The sequence below is a fragment of the Astatotilapia calliptera genome, chromosome 3, assembly GCF_964374335.1.
Source record: "Astatotilapia calliptera chromosome 3, fAstCal68.1, whole genome shotgun sequence".
NCBI classification, from domain to species: Eukaryota; Metazoa; Chordata; class Actinopteri; order Cichliformes; family Cichlidae; genus Astatotilapia; species Astatotilapia calliptera.
The window spans coordinates 7,345,498-7,367,921 of NC_137424.1; the positions used below are offsets into that span (position 1 = coordinate 7,345,498).

The window sequence follows — 22,424 nt, forward strand, 5'->3', positions numbered from 1 at the left end:
AATAATACAGGTCAATCCAACAGATCTAATGATTTTCACACTCTTTAAAGTCAGAGGTCTAAGGCAAACTAAAACTACATACCATATCATAATGCAACTACTTTGATCTCATATATAAGGTAACATATGATAACAAAATAATCTCACAGTACTTTCTCCCACACTGAAAACACTGGGATGATCACATTATTTGAACATTACCTAATAAGACTGATTCAGCACAGACAGTTATGTTAAACTTTCCTAGCAGTCCTTCACAAACAGGGAACAGTCTGTCTATTCTCTCCATCTGTCAGCTGCTGTTGGCTCTTCCTCCTCCTCTTCCTCACACACTGCTGAGTTTGTCCTGGTGGATCATCAGGGCTGCAAAGCCTCACAGATGATGTGCAGCAGTGGCTCCCTCAGTCTGTCCTCACTCTGGACACTTGCAGTCGTCACACATGGAAATCAAATGTGTGATAAGGTGAAGGATTCAAACAAGTGTAACTTATAAACACATGTTCATACTTTTATTCCACAATCAGAGAGAAAGAAACAGAGAGTGAGTGCAGGACAGACAGACAGGTGACAGTCTCAGGTGTACACACTGCTACACAACAGCACCAGAGAAGCAGGATTTAGTGCCACCGAACAGAGGCAGCAATATAACACAGCTCACATTAACAGTGCAGTGAATCCTGCTTGTGCCGTGATGTTCAGGACTGCAAACCGAGCAGCATCACTGACTTTCAGCTTGTTGTGTTTGTGGATATATGACTGACTTTAATTATCCACAAAATCATCACATTCTCTGTCAGATTAAGGTCGACTATTGAACGGCGTATATTTTAAAGGCTTTAAAACCAAGTTAACGCTGAAAGTACAAACATCACTAATGTCACATAACTCTGCCGACAAGGCATAGCTATGGCTATGAAATGCTCTTTGTGTATCACTTCTTCATTATGAAAGATGTCATGAATGCACTAGTAATGTCTCATCTGGAGTATTGTTCAATCATTTGGTCAGCAGCTAATAAGACAGATCTTAACAGACTTCAGTTAGTCCAGAATAAGGCGTCCAGATTAGTGTGAAGATGTTCATACTATACTAATATTGATAAAATGCATAATAACCTTTCTTGGCTTAACACCAGGTTGGATGTAATGTGTTAGAACTACCAGCAGGTGGGGATAAGAGACCTTTAAGGTGTTTGGTGCCACGCTCCACCTTCAGGTTTAAAACTAGTGTTAATGGAGTTTGAAGATTGAGTTTGTTCCACGACTGCATTTCACTCACTGCCTCTGTATCTCTGTCACTGCAGGACCAACATGGAGCCAGAAGTCAGCGCTCTCAGGAGGCCGACAAACCTCACAGAAGAAAGGGAGAGAAAAAACTCACCTGTGACGAGTGTGGGATGGAGTTTACTCTGAAGGCTTCACTAAAACAGCATCAGGTCATCCACACTGGAGAGAGACCATTCAGCTGTGACTTGTGTGGAAAGTCTTTTTCCTTGAAGCGTTCTCTAAAACAACACCAACTCATCCACAGTGGAGTTAAAGCGTACAGCTGTGATCAGTGTGGCAGAGCTTTTACTCAAAGTAGCCACTTACAGAGGCATCTAGTTACCCACTCTGGAATTAAGCCATACAGCTGTGACATCTGTGGAAAAACTTTCAGCCAGAGAGGGAGCCGAAATACACACCTACGCATTCACACCAGACATGATGTGTACTGCTGTGAACAGTGTGGCAAACAGTTTACAACTCACACACACTTGCAACGACACATGTTTACCCACACTGAGGAGAGACCTTATCAATGTGACCTGTGTGAGAAGACTTTTAAATCTCCACGTCACCTGAGACAACACCAACAGATCCACACCAGAAAGAGAGTCTACAAGTGCAGCTACTGTGAGGTATGTATTTATATTGTTATCTTGTCATTTTAGCCTGACTATTTGGAACAACTCTGCTCATTAAACTGTGTTAGCATGTTAGCAATTCTACTGCATGGAAAAGCAGCTCTGAGTGATTATTCAGATTTTCCTTTCAGTTATGATTTTAGTATTACTGTAGTATTATGGCGGTAGTATTGTAGTTATTGCAGCCCAGTAAACTGAGTGTGTTAACTGAAACAGTCAAATGTAGTTGGACGTCTGCAGAGATGCTCTTTATTTCAGGCGACGTTCAGGATACAAATGTTGAAGGACTGACTTACACTGTCTTTGTGTCTTTGTTTAGAAGCAGAGCGACACAGATGGATCCAGTTCTCAACCCTGTCATCACTGTGGTGGTGGGAAAGACTTTCATTGTGACCTCTGTGGAAAAACTTTCAGTCGGCAAAAGACCCTAAAAAGACATCAACGTAGACACACTGGAGACAAACTGAAATACTGCAAAGAATGTGGGAGAAGCTTCACCACACCAAGTGATTTAAAACGACATGAACTGATTCACAGTGGGGTTAAAAAGCACCTCTGTGATCAGTGTGGGTCATCCTTCACCAGTGCAAGTCAGCTTAAAACACACAAACGAGTCCACACAGGAGAGAAACCACACAAGTGCAGACACTGTGAGAGAAGCTTCTCACAGTCAGGTAATCGTAACAGTCATGAACGTGCACACATGGAAGGAAACTACAGCTGTGACCAGTGTGACAAGAGCTTCAGGAATCTCAGTTCATACTCTGCACACAAACGATCCCACGTTACTAATAAACTGTTTCACTGTTACCAATGTGCCCAAACATTCACCTCATTGTCTGCTCTGTGCAAACATCAGCGCGATCACTCAGGGCTGAAATCACTCCCGTCACTGGATCACAGTGAATCTGAAGACACAGAAAGATCCTCTGGTTTCCTCTGGTCAGACTCAAAAAGCTTGAGATCAGGCTCCACAGAGTTCAGATAGAATCATTTAAACTTGTGTTGAACTGAACTGGTTGCTGGGCTGAACTTCTACATAATACAGATCTACATGGGATCTTCTTTTCTGTTGTTTTACTGAGTCAGTTTTGTCCTTTTTTCTCTGTCCTGGTTTTGCTCGTCTGTAAATGATTGAAACTCAGTCAAATAGTTCATTGTTCTCCAGCAAAACGTTTTGGAAACTCATGTTTAACCTTTAAAACTCTGACATGTTTTAGCACACAAGGCTTCATCGGGGAGTTCACTCATGATTGGACCATGCTCTTGGTCCTCTTTCAACGTTTGTAAAACCATCTGTCAGGAACTTAGGGATTATCCTTGATCCTGCTCTTACGTTAGATAGTCATGTTAAATCTCTTGTTCGGTCTTGCTTTTATCATTTAAGAAATATTTCTAAATTGAGCTCTATTATATCCTATACCGAACTGGAGATTGTTATTCATGCTTTTATCTCTTCACGACTGGACTATTGCAATTCCCTGTTTACTTGTTTAAATAAAGGTTCTTTGGAGCGTCTGCAGATCGTTCAGAATGCTGCAGCAAGACTTTTGACGAAAGCTTCTAAATTTTCACATATAACACCGTTGCTCATGCAGTTACATTGGCTTCCTGTTGAATTTAGAGTCCAGTTTAAGATTTTGGTTTTAACTTTCAAGGCTCTTCAACAACAAGCACCACCATATATCATTGAACTTTTACAGCCCTATGCCCCTAGTAGGTCTCTGAGGTCGAGTAGTCAGGGCCTACTTGTCATTCAGTATACGAGACTGAAAACTAGGGGTGATAGAGCTTTTGCTACTGTGGCCGCCAGACTGTGGAATTCCCTTCCTCAGGACTTACGATCCGCTGATTCATTGATTACTTTTAAAAAACAGCTAAAAACACATCTTTTTAAAACTGCCTTTTGCTAACTTTGTTTGTATTTTGTCTTTTTAATCTGTTATATCTTGTAAAGCACTTTGTGATCTCTATCTAGAAATGTGCTATATAAATAAAATTTTACTTACTTACTTACTTACTTACTTACTTACTTACTTACTTACTATGAGAACAAAGGTTTTTAGTTCTTTCAAAGAGAGTCTTGGAGATGTTTGATGTTTCTGTTTTTCTGAAACCACCTGAAAGAAAAACTATTTTTCTTGCTTTATGTAGTGTGGAAGTTTTTAATGTTTCTTCATCTGTGATGTTCTTGAATGTGTTCACGTGAAGATGGTACAAATAAACTGTCCTTTCAGCTTTAGCTCCTAATTTATTCATTATTTATGGATGTAGCACAGCAGCCGTCTCTTGATTAACACATGGAGGGCTCGGGATCTGATGGTGTCGTCTCCCTAATTTGCCCACTCAGTAAATGTCACTCATGGCCAAGAAATTGAAATAAACCTTGTTTCCCTGCTGGATAGTGATCCACTGTAACTCTGCTCCTCCTTCCTGTTTAGGATTTGTGTGGCTGAAGTAAAATTCCCTCCATCCATCACTTATCCCAGCTAACCCAAAGTGAAATAAAGTTTTGCTCGTCTTAAAAAAGCATTACAATAATGGGCATTACCAATGCAAACTGAATGATACAGAAGATGAAAGAAGAGACTTTGATCAGTTAATAAAGCTCATGATCTGGATTCATTGTGGCTGCTACACAGATACTTCTGGGTCACTTCTCTCAGTTAGGAACCTTCCTCACCAAACTGACTGTTGGACCACACCCCTGGTTTCATGAGAAATTGTTTCAGCCATGATTTCTCTTCCTGTATTTCAGAGTAAAGACTGAAGTGACAAATGGAAGCATGTTTAAAAAACACAATGTGAGAGAGACGTTGAGGTCCTTAGAAGTTACCCTGGGTTTTTCTGTCACCCTGCTAGATGTTACACACCTTGTTATTGGACTGATTTCTACTGCTGGACTACTCCTGCGGAGAGTAACAATACTCTTACTAATTAGCTCCCTTTCACACCTTTGGGGATATTTATTTTTGTGTTTGCAGTGCTGTGAGCCAGAACAGCGAGAGAAAAATCTGCAACAGCGACGAGCCGAATGCTTACGTGAATCGCAGCAGCTGCACATGTGCTACGCTGAATTAGAGGATATCTTTGCTCTGGATTTCTATTTCTACTTTTTCATTTCTATATGATTCTTCTTGCATCTAAACAAAGATGATTCAATTTGCTAAATGTTGATGGCTCTTCGTGCTCAGGTGTAAATGAGACGTAATATTTGCTCTTGGTTTGGTTCTCCTGTACAGAACCTTGCAGTACAACAGAAACCTAAAAACATTATTTGTAGTTGTTATTCTTAGTTGTTCTGCTGCCTAAATACCACAGGGTCTGATTATGAAGTTATTGAGCTGCACATACTTTACGACCTGCTTAAGTTCGAGGTCACAGCGTCTGTAGAGCAGCTGGAACATAATGAAGTCTACAAGGTTAAAGTTTTCTCTTCAGTTATTGTTCTTTCTGCTGCTTGGTTTGATGGATCTGAGAGCTTTTGTTTTTATTATTGTTATTATAATTATCATTAATATTTTGCTCTCTAGAAGCTTTAAAATAGTGTTTGTGTTTGAAAAAATTGATTTAAGAATTGAACAGAAACATCTGTCCTTCTGAAAATCGCCCAAAGGCACGGAGACAAAGTCAAAGGCTGCAACCTGTAACTTTCTCTTCCTTCATGTCAGGACCATCATCCATGATTTATATAAAATGCATATAGCAACAGTAGCACTTTAGTTTGAACTTTATGATTTCTGTAACTGGAAAATATTATTTTGTTTAAAGACAGAAGTGACCGCATAGTTGCAACATCAAAGGGAAATATTAATTAATTAGCATCAAGTATATTTGTTGCTTAAGTGTTTGCACTATAACTTAAGTAGGATTATAACTTTTAAGGAAGGAAAGATTTCAGATATTTAGTTCACTGCTTCAGTTATTTTATATTATTAAAACATTTACGTTGGTCAAATATGATGCTCTAAATCAAATAAAAGTTTGAAAATAAATGATGTATTTTTAAATGCTGCAACAAATGTTCACAAAAAGTAACTATAATTAAAACCAGTTAAACAAAATCAAATGTTTGAATCATGCTTAACCAAATGCCAGGCTGGAGAGCTGAACCTAAAGTATACGTAGAAAGATTTCAACATCTGAGCAGTTTTTAATGTTTTTATCACATATAAATGTCACAGCAGTGGGTCCTGGCCCAATGCTTTGTGTTTTTGGTTTTCTTTGACTCTTGTTTTTCTTGGTTTTTGTTCTTCTTATTTATCAGGCTCTCAGTAATCTTAGTTCTCCCTCCCTCAGTGTTCATTTCAGCCTGTGTTTAGTTTCTGTTCCCGTGTCCCACGTTTCATCGTTTCATGTCGAGTCAGCCCTGTCTCTCTGTTTCCTGTGTCTCCCCAGTCAGCCCCGCCTCCCTCGGGCACTCATGTGTGATACAGAGTAATAAACCTGACTACATTTGCTGCACTCTCTTTATTACCTGTTACTTTAAAATTCATACACTAATTATGTCTGCCCATGTCTCTAATGTGAAGGTCAAAGGTCAACATCCCAGTGACATAAGAATAATCCCAAAGGGGCAAAGGCAGCGGTTAATTTAGCACATTTAGCATTAAGGGTACAGCAAGGATATACTTTTACTTATTGTGGCAGGGGTGTGGTCTCTGGCCTGCTGCAGTGGAGGCTGGTGGCGGGACGTTGGACGGCACAGGTGAGGGTGATGGAGCTCATGACTCTCCCCTTTATAGTGACGGAGGAGACTGGCGTGGGGGAAGCGTGTAGTGGAGGAAGCCGAGGAGAGAGCTGGTTTCTGGCTACAAAGACGGCGTCAAACCAGAAAAGATTGCTTGTGGTCAAATAATGTGTCAATCAGCTGTGAATCAAACTGTGTGTGGCTCAGTTCATGTCACAGTGTTGTTTAGTATATCTTCACTTGTCTCACTCTCCTTCTGTTCTGTCCATCAGGACGATCCTCAGCGCTTACACAGATCCTCCATCGATGTTTTGGATCCAATCAGTGATCAGTTCTACGAGGAGGCCTGGATGTTCACCAGCGCTCGCTACACCTCCATCTACCAGAAGGTGAGTGTACTCCTTTGTGCTCAGATTAACATTTTACTTCTTAAAATACATTTTCATATATGAGCTTTCTATTATTTCATGGGCCATTTAATCAATATTAAAGTTACAAGCATATCAACAAAGGTGAAGCTGGTTTTTTCCACTTGCTGTCACACAGTCATGGAGGAATACAATAAATACATAATCAGTCATAGATCCTGAACAATGACATTAAAAGAAAGTCTGTGGCTCTAAAAACTAAACAGTATAAAGACATGCTCCAAGCTGCTGTTTCTCTCCTCCTCCTCTAGGTTTTCCACTGTCGGCCATCCAGCGATGCTGGAGGGCTACCTGGCCAATGCTGGCCTACACAAAGAGGTCCCAGCTCGGAGGAGCTGAAGAAGATCCTTGCCTTCCTCGTCAGTTTCCTCTTCAGTTCCTATCCCAACAAAACCTTCTTGCACCTATTAGCTCCAAAGAGGCTATGGTGCCCGTGGAGGTCTGGACCTGAGGCCTGTGCTCATCACGTGGATAGAAAACACTCTGACACCATTCTGGAGGTCTGATGGGACTCTGACCAAAACACAGATGAAATAAAACTTGTGGTTGGAGCTTTTAAAATGACTTTTTCACCTCATAGATTAATGCTCATGATTGCATGTTAGCAAGACAGCATCTCCCCAAGGTGAAACTCTCAGGAGACATTTACTCTTAAACTGTAATCTGGTTGAGACTACTTGAGGAGATCTTAGTAGCGAGTATGTGGATTTAGTCTCTTCACCAACAGCAGACAGACCCATGCCAAGAAAGCAGACATGTTCTCAAAGAAAGCCGAGAGCAGAGATTGGAAAAAGCTAAAAAGAAAAAGCTGCAGCTTCAGACGACTATCTGCCTGTAAGGCTGAAAAAGTCCAGTTACGCTCTATTTTGGAAAAGCTCCCAGTTTTGGTAACCTGGACTTTTATTTCCCCTCTTCTGCTACAGATGTTGACTGTGACCTCAGAGGCCAACTGGACCACACAGCTGCAGCAGGAGTGAGGGAGAGGAGTCTTCATCCAGCTTCAAAGAAAACATCCAGGTAAAGTGACGTGGATCAGCGGATAAAGCCGTCTCCACTTTCAAAGGAGATCCTCTGAGAGAGAGACTCTCTGAGCCATTTTAGCCTCAAATTATAGGACTTTATAGTACAGCAACACTTTTAAAGGACAAAAATAACATAAACTGTGACTGTAATACAAACAAAGTATTGCATGTGTGTTTAAAAGTGTTCCTCCGATGGGCAGGATATCACTATTAGACTGTCCCACCAGCCAACTTCAACAAGAGACCACAGCAGCATTCAGTGATCAGCACAGATGTTCCTCTAACACTCAGCATCTGATCCCTGTTGGTCTGTGTGCTTCTGCTTTTGCTCAGTTAGAAACCCTGCAGCAACCCGACCCAAAACTGTGTCTTCTTGTTGGCCTCAACGTTGAAGTGTCAAACGTCCAACATCTGGAAAGGAAACCACGCCAGTGTACTGTGATGTTTCACCAACATGTGGCAGACGCTGGTCCTGCCTTTCATGCTGACATCAGCAGAGAGCCCCGCCTACCTCAAAGCCTCCCCTGTCATGTATTGATCAGGATGATTATGAAGATGAGCGAGTGCAAATAAGACTGTAAAAGTCCACGAGCAGAATGTTTGGATGCTTTCTAATGATTCATGAATATCATGAGAGTGTTTGTGTGTTTTGTCTTTTCTTTGCTGACGTTTGTTACTAACAAAGACAATTTACGCTCTGTGTGTGTTTTCATCCTTACCAGCCGCACTCTAACTGCAATGAAGGAAACAAACTGTAGAAATCGTCGACTCAGTGACTTCATAAAATATTGAAGTGGTTCAGGTAGAGCCAGTTTTTAAATGACCATGAACACTGAGCGTATTGTATCTGTACAGCATGTTTTTCTATTAGACAGATTTGTAACAGAGGCCTTGCTCTCAGTAAATTTGAAATCCTTTTCTGATTTATTTTGTAATCTCTGATCTTTGTGTATCCTGCTCAGTTTGCATGCTGCCTGTAGGAGTTTCTGTCTTTGTATTTGAAGAGAATTCATTGAATATACTCAGCTGCTTCCCTTTGGTGCCTCACACATCACTGAAGTTTTTCAGTGTCCAGTTATTTGTTTTTAATAGCTGTTTGAATTCTCTGTATGTTTGACCCTGTAGACTGTTTAATGGACTGCTCGTCTTCCTGTTTGTAACCACTGCCTGTTTAGGACTAAAGATTTGGATTTTTGACTTTAACACAGCCTCTGCGTGTCGTCCCTTTGTGTCCTCGTCCTCTGTGAATGTGTCACAGATGTTTCCATGATAATAACACAGCTTTCCCACAGTGGCTTGCAGCAGCATTTATTCACAGCACATTTGAGAAAGGTTCAGATTAACTCGATGAGTTTATATTCAGAATGATTCTGACAGTGGGCCACTGTGAATTGTGATCTTTCATCAGGTCAATGTTTAAGTTCAGTATTTCAAAGCAGGAGCTATGAACAGTCATCATGTTGGCATTAGAATTATTATTATTAATCATTATTAATAATGTCGTTACTCATGTATAACTTTGATTAGTATACATGAATTTTATCAATAGTAAAAATAATGAATAATTCATGTATAACTTTTATTGTGTTTTGTATATTAATTATATTTAAATAGAGATGTTGACCCTGTCTCTACAGTAGCATCAGTGTAACATACATTATTGGTCCAAGCTGTCATAAATGGGGAGCCTGATCCTTTATTATGAAAACATGACGAGTATTTTTCTTGTCAGTTGGGAAGAAGTTGGTCTTTTTTTCCTTCTTTTTGCTCAGTTTGTCTTTTCTTTGATAATTGAAACTCTGATCAAACCTACTCATGTTCACAGCATGTAAAAGCAGCTGACAGTCCGTGGCATTGTTGTTTGTAGAGGTGCAGTGTAGTGGGAGCATAAATCAAAAGAAAACAGTAACATTTATGTAATAAAACATCTGAATGAAAATGAACAGGCCCTTTATGAACTTCAAAGGGATCTGAAAACAACACTTTTTAAAAGAGTATCTTGGGGTGTAGGTGGTCAAAATAGAAAACTGAGCTGAGACTCTAAGTTCAATCCATCCATTGGTTTTTACTTAGGAGGAAGAAATGTCAGGCTGGTGCAGGCTGGTTAGGTGCATGTGGTTATCTTTACCTAAATGAGTTCACTTTGTGGCTGCCAGGTTGGGCAGAAGTACCTGTCCCCTGTTAGGCTTAGCAAGGTTCTCCAGGAGTTTCTCCATGGGTAGAGCTTCTAGCTCCTCCAGCACATCTGTGGCCGTGCAGGCTGCCACTTTCTTGGTTGCTCTTTTTACCCCATTGGTGGATGAGCTGCAATGGTCTCCATTTGTCCCATATGTCTTTACTTCTTCGTCTTCTTTTGCATATTAAACACATTATTCTGTTTCTATGTATTTGCTATGATTTGCTATTTGTTAAGTAACATTGCTTCACTCACTATGCCGGGTTTGTGTGTGGAAGCATTCAGTTGCTGGCAAATCAAACATTCTGCAAATGAAGCTGAATACTCAGTTACATGTTTCTTTACATTTTATTATGTTACAGATCAAGTCATTTGTTCTTACTTTGTTTGTCTTTTCAGTCTTCATGAGGGTCAGGTGTGGGGAAACGCCCGCCCGGCATTTCCTCATTTTAAAGTCCTACTGATGTCACACATGACATCAGCAGGTCAAACCAAGTGGAGGGGTTTGTTTGTCCATAGAGATGCTTCCTTTTGTTTGTTTTAAGGTTTAAATGGATTTGTTGAATGTGTTTCTTTTCATCAATACTGCCATTTAGTTGTGTAAATGTGCATGTTAGAAGTGTGAAGAGGTTTTGTGTTTAGAAATGTATAGAAACCAATCATTTACTGACAGCATGTCTGATGGAAATAAGTGCAGATTATGTATGAAGTCTAACTGCACACAGTAACTGTGTTACAATAAGGACTTAACAGCGCCCTCTGCTGGAGTGTTTCAGTACTGCGTTAACTAGAATACACCACCTCCTCCTCACACCACCTGCTACAGCTCTACTCTTCTATGACTACAGTCATCCACAGCACTGATGTGAGGTCACATGGTTCATATGTAAGGAGCACAGCTGACCTCAGGTCAGTTTAATGACTGTGAGCAGCAGCTGTGTTATTGTCACTGTGACAGGGAGACACTCTCAGACACAGCGCTCATGTCAGCTTGTTCTCATGCAGGAGGATCAGGAGCTCCATGTTTGTCTTTCTGTTTGAATCATGATGTGTTTGTGCCATCAGAGTCTGTCATGAGTACTCAGGGTTTCACAGCAGTTCTTCTGGATGCTGACGAGGACTCCAACCTCATGTTTCACCTCTCTGAGCTTCTGATGTCTGTGAACACTCGTGTTTCTTCTCTGGGCTCATCTGGACAAAAACACCTTTCTGTGTTTGGCTGCAGCCTCATTCTGACTGACAGGAAGTGTGTTATCCATGAGCTGCACTTCTGTGAAGAAGGTTCCTGCTGTGTTTCCTGTCTGTGGACAAACACGAGTGTTCCAGCTGAGGACTTGGTTCCTTCCACCTGTCCATACAGGACATCACGCTGTCTGCAGCTCTGTAAATGCAGCTCCAGGTCCTTCCACGTGCTGCTCTGTATTTGTGCAGTTTGTAGTGTGTCCTGGGAAACGTAGCACACATGGTGTTCTTCTGCTGTTTCCTCCTTTCACTGAGTGTGAAACACTGACGCTGTGCTGTTGTTCACAGAGGGGAGCTGATTCTAGCTGCAGCTGGACTCTGTCATCTAACTGAATGTGTTGGTGCTGATCACGGGGCTCTGAGGGGGGAGCAGCAGGAGGACTCTGGATGCTGACGTCAGTGTATCTGTGGAAGCTCCCACAGCGTGTCTGTCATTCAATATTGTGCTGTATATTGTATCTATGCAAAGATGAACAGACTGTGTGTTCACTGGTCTCTGTGCTGCAGCTCTGATGTCATCATCACTCCCTCCTCCACCCTCAGCAGTCCCAGCATGCTGCTGTGGTGCACCCCACCCTCACTCTACACCTGAGCCACAGACCACACCCTCCACCTCAATATACACCACAGTTTTCTCTGCTGTGGAAATGAGATCAGGAGGAAATCATCATTATTATTATTTAATAAACGCTCACATTAATGTGGGCTTATTTGTTTCATATTAGAAACATTAGTTGAGTGTTTTTAGTATAAAATGGTCAAAGTCCCTCTTTTTGCTCCTCCCCTCACCTGTGGATGGGCGGTGCTGTTGCCGTGGTGACAGCTTGGATGTGTTTCAGTCCTGCCTGGTTATCACTGCAGGAATCTTTCACATTTTCACATTTATTACAGGTAATAACTCTGATTTTTGTGTGTATTATGAACCAAATGTATCCTGATACTCACAGAGATGGATGAGCAGAGGTCACATGATGAAAGAACAAACATGGAGTCTTTGATTTATTTAGATATTTATTGATGAATGCAAACAAACCTGACACTGAACCATCGTCCAGCAGAACAAACCTGATCACATGACCTCCTGACCCAAACAGTGCAAAGCTCCATGGCAACAACAACAAACAGCCTCACATATGTTAACAGAGGCTGTTAGAAGCACAGAGTCTTTACAGTCTTTCTCCTGTTTGGACACAGATCTCTGCACATCTTCATCACAGTTACTCACAGACGTGCAGAGTGTGTGGATATCAAAGCTAAGTTTCCACCATGTTTGTAGTCTGTACTGGGACTCATGGAGCATCTCTCTATGAGCACTCAGTGCTTTCAACAGTGAGTCCCAGTTTAACCAGCAGCCTTCACACCACACATCACACAGACATGGAAACTTCAAACCTCAGACACCATCAGAAATAAACAGATTGTGATGAAGATGAAGAACTGGACCAGTTTGCTGTGGTTTCTTCTGTTCCTGTCAGAAATAAGAGTCTGGCAGCACTTTGCTCTCCTTCCACATGTTTAAGGAGGAAGTGAAGAAGAGCGAGTGAGTCGTCTTCCTCTGTGGGCCCAACATCAGGCAGCAGCCATGTATTTTTAAAAACCCAGCACACTGCTTCAGAAACACTGAGTCCAGGTGACCAGAGTCATGTGATCAGTGAGGTCTTCACTCAGGACGTCACTGCTTCAGGACCTGATTCAGAGGTTTATAAGGACGTGGATCATTGGTGCTGATGTTGTGTGAGAGCTGGTGAACCATGGGGAACATGAATAACAACCAGGCCATCAGCAGTTCTACCCCCAGCTCTAACACCTACATAATACACTATACATATAGTTATTGTTACGGTTCAAATATTGAGGAAGGAGAGTACAAACAACCAGGTCCAGAAGAGCTTGGTCAAACAATTGATTTTAATGAACACACGCGTGGGGGGACCAGCGCCGTACGCAGACAGCGCAGATCTCCGACTAATCAAAGCATAAACAGATATTTTATACCATCGGGGTTTGAATTTAATGACGCCCCTTCAACGTCACACAGATACATACATACATACGTCAGATCAAAACCACAATGACTTTTAACACAGTTTGAAAAGAACATTGTCTCTATCTTCATGGCAGATGTTTCCTGTCAACCTTTTGACTGCCGCTTCTCCAAAACCACAGACCATGCTCTGCAGTAAGATACCACTTCTGCACGCCCGCAGTTGCAAGCAAACATGATTAACCTCTCACCTATAACTGAATGTATCTACTATGTCTGTGTGTGTGTGTCACGACCTCACTTGGCACTCTGTGTCACCTCTCACCTACTAACGCTCGCAGTCAAACAGAGGCCACTCTCACATGTGTTAGCAGTTTACTAAAACTATATATGTAGTATATTGAATAAATGTTTTAATCAAGAACCTCTACTAGAAGCTTAATAAAAGAATATAAAAGTATAAAAGATAATAATGAACAACCTGGTTATTCAAATAGCATCATCCAAACAGCTCCTCAGAATAAGCTGCACTTACACTCTGCTTTTAGTTTCACTTTTGCAAAAGCACGCTCTGCAAACCTGCAGTTTCCTGTCAAGACTTTGCACAGAGTGTCCTCAGAATCAGCCCATACACACTTAAGATTATAACAAGCATTCAAAAGCATTTAAGATCATAGATTCAACTCAACAGTTTAAAGTGGTTATAACTGCACCTGTAGTAAAGGCTAACTGGGTACCAAAATGTTTAAACATCTGAATGCAATATCAATGCTGTAGATTATATTATTAATGCAATGGTAATGATGATGATTATTAACAGTAGCAACAAAATAATTTCCCTGATCTCCACATTATATAGGTTATAGTATGTTATATATAAACGTAGCTGAAGCAGTTTCATTTGTAGCTTCACGCTGCACTTCACATGTTTGTCCACCAGATGGCAGCACAGAGGCCTGTGTTGGAAAGCTTTGAGTAATGAAGCGTTTTCAATCCAAGCTTCAGAAAGCTTCATGTGGTCATCAAGGAAGCAACCAGGAAATATCTGCTGTGTGTAAAAACAGCAACACAAGAATCCAGGATGAAGACAAGAAACTCAAAGCTCACAAAACAGGTGGAGCTAATTTTGTGACGTGTTTGTGTAAAAACACCACAGAAGTGAATCATCAAAGTTTCCATGTGAGCTGATGATGCTGCTGCAGAGTTTCTGTGAACCTCCTGTGACCCCGCCTCCTCATACAGAGACATCTGATTGCTCTTCAAACTGCATCACGTGGACACATGTGATTGTGTGTTGTAGTATTGATCCCAATGCTGGTATCAGTCCTGGATCAATAACACTGGATGGATGCGTTCAGCATGGAGCCCTGAGCTGTGTTACAGACAAACATGGAAACTGACAGGTCTGTGTCATTCACAGTCTGTAACACTTCTAAACAACAGAGGCTGACCCAAGTGCCTCAGAGCCAGGCACGCTCACATCACAGCTCTCTAAATAAGCCAGTTTCAAAATAAGAGCTGAAAGCTGTGTTTGCTTGTGTTAGCTTATTATTGTGGAGACTAACATTCAGTGATCATGCGTTCAGACTCATAATGATTACTCTCAGAAATCCTGATCTTTGTATTTACTGTGTGTTGGCTCAATAACTGAGATTCATGGTATCACACAGCTGTGCTGCTGCTGATGTCAGCACATCTGGAACAATACGAGGTATCTGCTACCAGACTGAGCAGGACGTGAGACCTGTGGACTGTTTAAAGCTGTCCCTCCACAGCTCACTCAGACCTGATCCACACCTCAGTGATATTCTCTGACTTCCTCATAGAGACAGAAACCATTCAGATCTGGGACCATCAGCTGACTGATGATGTCACACAGACTGTGTTTTTCAGGAACAGTGATTCTGATGTGAGCCTGCTAGCTGACAGCAGACCTGATGAAAGCACATGTTCACATCTGTGAGGACAGACTGGACTCTTTGACTGCACCTTGGTTCTCCTCAGAGGTCTGTACAGGAGCATGTCCACCCCCACTGAAGATCTCAGTCACTGTGAAACATAGAAAGCTGCTTGTGTGGCCTCTGCCTCACATGTAGATACAGCTACAGGTTTCTCTGTCAGTCAGACTGAAACAGTGTCCTGATGCTGCATCATTCAGCTCTGTGCCCCAGTCAGCATCACTGGGAGCTACCAGTGTTTCTGCCCTTTTCCTGTAACACTACACTCAGCACAGGCTCAGCTGGTATCCAGTGTTGGACTTTGGCTTCAGCTGCTGTGATAGATCCTCTAACATAGATCAGCTCTGCTACATGTTGTTAGATAAGTGCAGCTGCTGTCATGTCCTGATGTTTCTCTGGCTCAGCAGCTTCTCCATCAGAGGTTCACATGGAGCTGATCCAGTATCTCCAGTAACTGTGTTCTGTGCCTCACTGGTTCATCCTTCTGTCTGTGTGACGTCAGTCAGATGTTGAAGTTAAACTCTGTAATCTTCACTGTGTCACAGAGTTCAGTGAGTCCCGTTATTCACAGTATCAATCAGATCATCAGAGAACAGCTGATCAGCAATCAGTGGTGCCAACAGCGCCTCCTGTGGTGAGAGGATGCAATAATGCAATGTAGCATTTTTCCACTCAACACTTGCAGTCATGGAAACTGTCTGTTGGATCTGTGTGACGTTGCTTTCTTGGTTAGAGTTCCTCACAAATGTCCAGATGATTCTTCTAATGAGGCGTCGACCATGTTTGCAGCTCTTTGGAAGAAAACGTCGCCCTTTGCCATCCTTACTTTTCTTTGACTTCTTCAAATGCAGCTGAACTCCAGCTGGTATTTTCTTGGACTTTGCAGCTGTTTCTGGTCATCAGTTCATTCCTGCAAACCTCTGAAGCTGAACAACAATGATGCTGCATTGCTGGCTGATCCCAAAAGGTTGATTCTGTTCATCTGGACGTTTTCAGAAACGTTTGCTCACTGATCAGGTGACTTCTTCAGTCTCAGCTGACTGCAGCTTTACAAGCTTACAAACAGCACATTTGCACAATGACTGAAAGCAGCAGCACCTGATATATATGATACTAATATAATACATATACATATATAATCCATACTAATGATGAAGGAACTGAGCTCACAGTCCATTGTTCATTCAGTGAACTACTCAGTTTATTTTGGGCCTCAGAAATGCTCACTCTGTTTGTACATCACTGTCAGCAATAGACTCATTCTGCTGTGTGGACAGGAACACATGTGACATCACTTCCTGTTTGTTTGTGACTGAAGAGGAAGAAGTTTACAAGGAATCATTTAGAAGAGTTTCAAACATCAACTGATTGAATCCATGAATGTGAAAACGTGTTTGTGAGTGAAAGAGACAGACATGTACAGACTGAACTATCTGTTCAACAGTCAGAGTGTTTCTGTAACAGGAGACACTCTTTACACTCCACTCAGCACAGGGACACTGAGCCACCACGACCGACTGTAAACCCAGGATAAAGAGTTTGAGTGAATGTGGTGTTGAAGGTGTGGAGGTGGATCAGAGTGTCAGAGGAGACTCTGTAGAAGGACAGAGTGCCAGCAGGACAGTCCACATACACTGCTGCTCTGTTAGAGACGGAGGAGGAGGAGATGGATGTTTGTCTCTTATTGTGCCAGACATAACGAGGACCATCATCAGTGCACTCCAGACTCCAGGACTGATCATTGTCTCCAAACAAACAGTCATAACTGTCTCCTTTCCTTCTGATGCTTCTGTAACTCACTGATATAAAAACTCTTCCTCTCCACTCGACCTCCCAGTAACAGCGACCAGTCAGACCATTTCTACACAGCAGCTGATAAACATCATCAAATCTGTCTGGATGATCAGGATATGACTGAACCTCCTTCACACATGTCACCTTCCTGTTGTTGTCAGACAGTTGGAGCTTTGTGCTCACTGTGTTTGTGTCGATTGTGAGTTGACAGGAATCTGATGGAGAGAACAAACACAATCCAGCTGCAGTTATTGATCCATCATCTGTTCATTGATTGACACTTTGATGATGACTCCTGACATGATGAAGATGGTTGAATGTGTGCTGCTTTGTTTTCATGAATCCCATTAAAAACACACTTACACTTCCTCAGACCTGGTCTCAACCATCGGACTCCAGCAGGCTCCACCCTGAAAGGAGGAGGGGGGTCAGAGCAGCACAGTCAGCATGCACACATGGACATTACATGGCTCTCACACACACACTGTTACACACTGAGCTCAAAGCTCGGCTCCACTGTTTTATTCAAAGAAATCTACATTTATTTATCAGCACATTTAAAAACAGCTTGAGCCAAAGTGCTGCACAGAGTAGAGAGAAAATAGGAAACATACACAGTAATGACTATAAAGACTGGTCAGGATTGAAAGCTACAGAGTACAAATGTGTTTCCAACCGGCTTTTAAAAATGTCCAGTGTTGGTGACGACCTGATGTGAAGGGCGACTGTTCCAGAGTTTGGCTGCAGCCATCGATAAAGCTCACCTCTGTTTTTACGTCTAGTTCTGGTCAGAAGCTGCTTATCTGCAGACCTGAGGGCTCCACTTGGATTCTTTTGTTAAAGAGAGATAAGATGGAACCAATCCATTCACAGATTTAAAGACAACCAGATCTGGAAGTGGATTCTACCACGTACTGGTAACCAGTGGAAAAAGCTGGTGATGGGTCGTCTAGCACAGACCCACCGCTGGAACCAGACAATTGATGAGGGAGAGAACTGTGACAGCGCCGTTCCTTCACTTGACCTCAGTCGCTCTCGTCTGCTCCCTCGTAACACTGCTCTTTATTGAGCTTACATGAATATGCACAAGTTCATTATGACGTCTTACACAGGTATGAACAAAGAGTACCAGTCTGTGCATAGTGTGTGTGTGTGTGTGTGTGTGTGTGTGTGTGTGTCTGTGTGTGTGTGTGTGTGTGTGTGCGTGTGTGTTTGCGTGTGTGTGTGTGTGTGCGTGTGTGTCTGTGTCTGTGTGTGTGTGTGTGTGTGCGTGTGTGTGTGCGTGTGTGTGTGCGTGTGTGTGTGTGCGTGTGTGTCTGTGTCTGTGCATAGTGTGTGTGTGTGTCTGTGTGTGTGCGTGTGTGTGTGTGTGTGTGTGTGCGCGTGTGTGTGTGTGTGTGTTCCAGATGTGACCCTGTGACCCCAAAGCTGGTGCTAAGAGTCCAGCGGTCCCCCTAACAAAGGGCTCTTATACTTAACCAGACACAGAGTAGGTGTCCTCCTACACCAGGGGTCTCAAACTCGTGGCCCGCGGGCCAATTGCGGCCCGCAGGACGATAGTTTTTGGCCCCACCTTAATATGAAAATGTAATGTTAGTTTGATAATGTATGACACTTTACAGTGTTGTGGGCGGAGCTGAATTAACCCACCAATCAGGGTGGGATATGGATCTCAGGGGACACCAGCCGGGCTTGATGCAAGCAGGGAAACATTTCTCAATGAGTCAAAGTTCCAGCAGCGTTGCCCTGGAGTGTTTCTTTCTTTCCTGTGCCTGGCTGGCTTCCTCCTTTCTATTGGGCAAACGCCGACATTCGCCCCAGCGCGCTGCGTTCACAACACTTCAAAAAAAGTTGTTTTTTTAAGTTGCTGCCCAGCGGGACATTATACGTATATAGATTTATACACACGTCAGTGGGATTTAAAGTTATTTTTCCACAGAGAGAGATCTCATATTAACTCTCACAGTGATGCGTAGGCGGCGGGATAAAAGAAAGTCATGAACTCAATGCAGCCCAATTTAGTCTGCAGTCACATAGCGACACCTGTTCATCGGCAACAACAGTCCCCGGTAACCCGGACTAATTATAGGGTCGCACCGTAATTTGTGGCTCCATGTTTTTATTTGCATCACTGCGTTTGCATTGCAGCAAACATGAACATTACATATATTTCAATATAATGTAAAAGCAGTCAAAACAACTAACATCAGAAACAGCTGATGTTATTTGTTATATGTCACGGTGTCATTTCCGCTTCTTTCTCCTGTAACAACAGCCCGGCGCCGTGAGCAGTCGCCTTTTTTGCGCTCGCTATCCCTGCACTTTCTACCATCTGCAAACGCCACGGTGTTCGTGTCGTCATGAAAGACATGAACATCGAGCGTAAAAACAAAGGAGACTGCTACCGGCTTTTTATCTGCCGATCGCCGTGCTACGGTTGCAAGAAAAAGAAGCAGAAATGACGTTCTCTACGCGTTGAGACGTTCCCCGTCCGTCGGCTAAACGCTTGATTGAAACTTCAATGCGACAGTGACACCAAGTAGAATTATAAATGTCACATAGCCCCAAACATGTCTTTTTCAAAGCCTGCGGTGAAGAGAAAGGTTGGTGATGAGCACCGACAATTTCAGGAAAAGTGGGAAATGCAATATTTCTTTGTTGAGCACAGGGGCACCCCGACCTGTCTTATTTGCACAGAGAAAGTTGCGCTGCACAAGGAATACAATTTGAAACGTCATTACACAACTAGACATGCTGAGCTGGATGCAAAATACCAGGGAGACGAGAGAGCGAACCGGGTTGCCAGTCTTAAAACAGATCTACTGAGGCAGCAAGATTTCTCCAAGAAAGCAACCAAAGAGAATAATGCAGCAGTCGGAGCCACGTGGTTAGTGAGATGATTGCTAAAGCAGGGAAGCCATTCACAGAAGGTGCATTTGTCTAAAAGTGCATATTGCAGGCTGCAAATATAGTCTGTCCGGGAAAGAAAGGTCAGTTTAGCAACATCAGCCTTTCTGCCAACACCGCAGCAGATCGCATTTCTGACCTGTCAAGTGACATTTATGACCAACTGTGTGAGAAAGCCAAATGTTTCAGTGTATACTCAGTCGCTCTTGATGAGACCACAGACATCACCGACACTGCCCAGCTCCCAATGTATGTCCGTGGTGTTGATGACAGTTTTGAAGTGATGGAGGAGCTGCTCACAGTAATTCCAATGCATGGCCAGACCACCGCTCAGCAGATATTTACAAGCTGTGTGATGCCATTGAGAATGTTGGTTTGCCATGGAAGAGGTTTGTTGGAATAACAACAGATGGAGCGCCATCAATGACAGGGAGGAAACATGGACTGGTGGCACAAAACAAACTGGAAGAGGAAGGCGTGGAGGAGGCCATTGCTCTGCACTGCATCATCCATCAGCAGGTCCTTTGCAGCAAATGCCTGAAGTTTGACAATGTGATATCTATTGTTGTGAAATGCATCAACCAAATCAGATCCAGGGGCTTAAAGCACCGAAGGTTCTGTGCTTTTTTAGAGGAAATGGAGTCAGAATATGGGGATGTGCTCGACTTCACTGAGGTACGTTGGCTCAGCAGGGGAAATGTATTAAAGAGACTTTTTGAGTTGAGAGCAGAAGTGAAGCCTTCATGGAGAAGGATGGAGTTAGTGTTCCTGTGCTAACTGATCCCAAATGGCTCATGGACTCAGCTTTTCTTGTTGATATGACACATGAGCTTAATGTACTGAACAAGACGTTACAAGGCCAGGGGCAACTTGTCAGTGCTGCCTATGACAACGTCAGAGCATTCTCCACAAAACTGGCGCTCTGGAAAGCTCAGCTCTCTCAGACAAACCTTTGCTATTTCCCAGCATGCAAGGCACTCGTGGATGCAGGCACACCATTCAGTGCTGACGAGTATGTTGATGTCATTTTGAGGCTACAGGAGGAATTTGATCACAGATTTGCTGACTTCAAGACACACAGAGCCACCTTTCACATTTTTGCGGACCCCTTCTCCTTTGATGTGCAAGATGCCCCTTCTGTGCTTCAAATGGAGCTCATTGAGCTGCAGTGCAACTCTGAACTCAAAGCAACGTTCAGGGAGGTGAGTGGAAAAGCAGACAAGCTTGGACAATTTTTGAGAGAATTGAGCCCTAGTTTCCCTCGGCTTTCCCGAATGTTCAAGTGGACCATGTGCCTTTTTGGTAGCACATACTTGTGCCAAAAGCTCTTCTCCACTTTGAACTTCAATAAGTCCAAGTACAGGTCCAGACTTACGGATGATCATCTTCAAGACATACTGAGGGTCGCAACTGCTTCCTCCCTCAGGCCAAATCTGGCTCGGCTATGCGAGAGGAAACGCTGCCAGGTCTCTAGCAGCAAGGAGTAGGCAAGAGAAGCCATGTTCAGAAGAACAGTTCATTTTCTACAGTGTTCCATTCATGTTCAGAAGAAGGTTATATAACTGTTAATACAGACATTTCAATCTAAATACAGCAGATATAGAAGACTGAAAAAAACACACAAGTTCACTGACTAAAAATATCTTATTATTATTTTATTTATGTATTACAGATTGATTGATTTTCTTATTAATTCTTAATTTGTTTATTTATTTTTCATATTTTGTGTTAAAAAATAAAAATAAAGAGATTTGAGAAGATTGGAATTTTTTAACCATGCCTTTCTTGTGGAAAACCTAATGCGGCCCAGCCTCACCCAGACTCTGCCTGCAGCGGCCCCCAGCTAAATAGAGTTTGAGACCCCTGTCCTACACCATAAATCAGTAAGAGAGGGTACGACCTCTCTCATGGCCCCAAGTGGTGTGTGCATGCCAGAGCACTCTGGAAGGCACACAGAGTCTTTACAGACTACTACGGATCAAACCTCTATCATCATGCAATCGATTATAAAACTCTAAGCATATATGAGTAAATATTTCTAAGCATCAATCAACAATATAAACCTTACAGCTGGTTTTAATAACAGAGTTCATTTGTTTCTCAAATGAGAAAGAGCTATCGAGAAACACTCCTAAATCTTTAGTTCTGAACTTTTCCAGTGGGCCACGGTCAACATTATTAGATAATGCTAGTTCTTTTCCCTTACATTATAACAATGTGAGGAGTTAATGCTAAGTATACTGCCATTAGCGGCTAATTCTAATTAGGGGTGAATAATTATTAGTAGCTAATGCTAATATCGTTTTCTCTTCCCTTT

The 22,424-nt window shown here is 42.5% G+C and overlaps 2 protein-coding genes across 16 annotated transcripts in view; one reads left to right on the forward strand and one right to left on the reverse strand.

The window, feature by feature from the left end:
- Positions 1 to 22,424, forward strand: part of LOC145424423 (uncharacterized) — a 68,013-nt gene that overhangs the window by 38,974 nt on the left and 6,615 nt on the right. For 5 of the 13 annotated variants that reach the window (XR_013905502.1, XR_013905513.1, XR_013905515.1 and 2 more), the window contains 6 exons: positions 1,304 to 1,900; positions 2,226 to 2,412; positions 6,869 to 6,985; positions 7,276 to 7,524; positions 7,948 to 8,041; positions 8,380 to 9,249. Coding sequence is in view for 4 of the 13 variants with exons in the window: in XM_080297745.1 (XP_080153871.1) it covers positions 6,947 to 6,985; positions 7,276 to 7,524; positions 7,948 to 8,001 (342 nt within the window). In the remaining 9 variants the exon portion in view is untranslated. Of the gene's footprint in view, positions 1 to 1,303; positions 1,901 to 2,225; positions 2,413 to 6,868; positions 6,986 to 7,275; positions 7,525 to 7,562; positions 7,859 to 7,947; positions 8,042 to 8,379; positions 9,250 to 22,424 lie in introns of those variants that run through there. The other 8 variants (XR_013905506.1, XM_080297749.1, XR_013905510.1 and 5 more) reach the window with 7 other exon arrangements.
- LOC113017358 (protein NLRC3-like) overlaps positions 16,583 to 22,424 on the reverse strand; it is an 84,585-nt gene continuing 78,743 nt past the window's right edge. For all 3 annotated transcript variants that reach the window (XM_080297002.1, XM_080297009.1, XM_080296999.1), the window contains exons 9-10: positions 17,564 to 17,610; positions 16,583 to 17,415 (exon numbers count right to left, since the gene is read on the reverse strand). In XM_080297002.1, the coding sequence (XP_080153128.1) occupies positions 16,892 to 17,415; positions 17,564 to 17,610 (571 nt within the window). In that variant the 3' untranslated portion in view covers positions 16,583 to 16,891. The remainder of the gene's footprint in view (positions 17,416 to 17,563; positions 17,611 to 22,424) is intronic.